The sequence below is a fragment of the Musca domestica genome, unplaced genomic scaffold (assembly GCF_030504385.1).
Source record: "Musca domestica strain aabys unplaced genomic scaffold, Musca_domestica.polishedcontigs.V.1.1 56, whole genome shotgun sequence".
NCBI lineage: Eukaryota > Metazoa > Arthropoda > Insecta > Diptera > Muscidae > Musca > Musca domestica.
Genome location: NW_026712356.1, coordinates 597,619 through 600,246, shown reverse-complemented (window position 1 = coordinate 600,246; position 2,628 = coordinate 597,619). Strand labels below are relative to the sequence as shown.

Genomic DNA, 2,628 nt, shown 5'->3' with positions numbered 1-2,628 from the left:
GGTATACGGAGACTTTGGTGGCTGCGCTGGAAATGAAGCGAGGAACCTAATTTTGTTACCATTCTTGGGTGGCGCGTGATGACTGAGTGCGATGGTGCTGAGTCCTGTTGGAATGTCCAAAGTCTGCGGTCAAAATATTTGCGTACCCAAGGCTTTAATACATCCTTCAGAATATTTCCTTGATAATATTCGGCATTTATTCTGATGCCACGGTCGATTAATACGAGCGGAGAGCGGCCATCGGCCGTTATGGCGGCCTACACCATCACCATGGCAGCGCGTTGAGTTCTGGTGGCCAACCGAAGGTTCACATTTTAAGCTGACCTCTTTGGCAAGTAAACACGAACATTTTGATGTTTACTGGACAACGAATGTTTTCTCATTGAAGAAAACCAAATTCGGCAGTTCACCACCTTCTGCTAAACGAAGCAACTCTTTAGCTCTTCTGAGTCTATTTTCTTTCTGTTGCAGTGTAAGTTCTTGCACTTTTTGCAATTTCAAAGGTTTTACCCCGAGCTAATTTTTCAATATTTTCCGAATGGAATATTGCTGTATGTTCAGATCACAAGCCATTTTTCGGTCACTGCGACGCGGGTTTCGATCAAGTCGCTTCTTTACTTTTCGAACTATTTCTGTTGATGTTGCTGTTTTATTCCGTCCACTTCCTTGACGTCTTGCTACGCTACCAGTATTACGGTAACGAGTGATGGTATTAGACACAAAAGATTTATTCACATTTAAATGCTGGAGTGCTCTAACGATAGCCACTTGTGGTTTTCCAGACAAATATAAAGAAATCACATTATCACGCTTGAATTCTATCACGGATAATTTTTTTTTCTGGAAAATTCTTACTAATATGCTGTTTTACGCTTGTAAGCAATATAATGAACTGTCACTGGAATAATTTTAACAGCTGTCGAACGAGTGGTTTAGAAATGACAGCAGTCTGAAGTTGGTTGTAGTTTTTTCATCGCACGCTATATAGTGTAGATGACGCCAATTTTTAACCACAATGATTGTAATTTTGCATTTTGATCTCTCTTGGTCCGAACTGTGCACTATGAAAGATTTCCAATAAAGGTCCACGTTTGATGATATTGGCCGATTTTAGTTTTTTTGAAAGTCCTGGATACATTTTCTGGGCTGTTGGCTGTAATGTAAAGAATATAACACATCTTCGAAAGATCCAGGTCTTAGAACAATACTCATCTTATTTTGAAGATCCTGGTCAAATTTTTTAACTTAATTTTATGGATTATAAGGTCAATCCATATAACCAAAGTTTTCAAAAAATGGCAACTAATTATACGTAGAACTATACCAATTTCAAGAAACATATAGGCAGATTGAGTTTGACCCAACTTCGTTCAAAAAGTAACAGATTAAAGTAAACTACTGAGTTCTACTGCAAATTGAATACTGAATGAAATATAAACTAGAATTTTATATTATGCTATGCCTGCATTTTTTCTACTTATTCTCTACGGTTCTCGGCAAGAATAGAAGTTGAAAAAAGAAATACAAATTATTTACAAAAAATAAAGAAATTTATTTAAATTCGATTTAAACAACAAATAACAAATTTCATTGTTCTATAAATCTAACAACAACAAAATACATTACCATCTTAAGCTCTTAGTGACGGAAGATGGAAGCAGGCAAGTAGCTAGCACCAGGAGCAGAAGCAGCGGGAGCAGCAGCCACGGGAGCTTGGGAGGCAAAGTTGAGGACAGGAGCAACACCACCATTGAAGTTATGAGAAGGACCGCCCAAAGAATCGTATTGACCTTGGATAGCACGTTGGGCATTGGCGGCATCTTCAGGAGTACGGTACTTGACAAAGTGAACTTCGGGTTTGTTGTTGTTGCCAGTGTTGAGGTTGTTAAGCTTGTTAGCCAAATCACCGAGATCAGCTTGCTTGTTGAGAACATAGATGGCGGTTTGTTGTTGGGCAGCTTGTTTGGCCAAAGCCAAGGCGGCATCTTCCAAGCCATTGTTTTCGGGGCCCTTGATGAAGATGACACGGAGACCTTGTTTCACGGCATTGGCCAATTGGTCGGAGCTGGCGGGTTCATTGAAATCAGCATCGTTGGCAGAGAAGGTGTAGAATTCCTTTTCGAGTTCAGCTTGAGGGGCGAATGAGGGAGAGCTGCTGGAACCTTGACCTTCGAAAGGACCAACACCACCACCATAGCTGGGAGCTACATTGCTGGCAGCACCACCTGGTGTGAAGGATAATCCAGATGAGGAGTGACCAACTGGTTGATAGTTATAACCCAATTTATCGGCACAGGCAACGGCCACCAAGCACAACACAATAAAGGCACGCATTTTTGTTATTGTTATTTGCTGTTGATTAGCTTTGACGTTTTTAGCAGATGAACTGTTCGTCGTATTATGATCTGTTTGCGGCGTGGTAGGTGTTTTTATATGGTCGATCTTTGCATTAGATATTTCACAGATAATACCAACCAGCAGATTATGAATTTGGCAATAAAAATTTAAAATAGTCTTCTTATTGTGGCGGGCAACAACAGCAGCAGCACCAACAACAACAACAAAAACACAAATGATGATGGCGCAAATATCTTTCAGATTTGGGTTTTCCAATGTCATCACCACAGG

At 40.3% G+C, this 2,628-nt stretch overlaps 1 protein-coding gene across 1 annotated transcript; it reads right to left on the bottom strand.

Moving 5' to 3' along the window:
* Nucleotides 1-1,638: 1,638 nt before the first annotated feature.
* On the bottom strand, nt 1,639-2,334 carry LOC101896382 (uncharacterized). Its single transcript, XM_005177848.3, has one exon. The coding sequence runs from the start codon at nt 2,332-2,334 to the stop codon at nt 1,639-1,641; it is 696 nt and encodes a 231-aa protein (XP_005177905.1).
* Between the last annotated feature and the right edge of the window lie 294 nt (nt 2,335-2,628).

What these genes read in the sequence shown, in the direction of transcription:
- LOC101896382 (XM_005177848.3), bottom strand. Translation starts at nt 2,334, where the DNA reads ATGCGTGCCTTTATTGTGTTGTGCTTGGTGGCCGTTGCCTGTGCCGAT.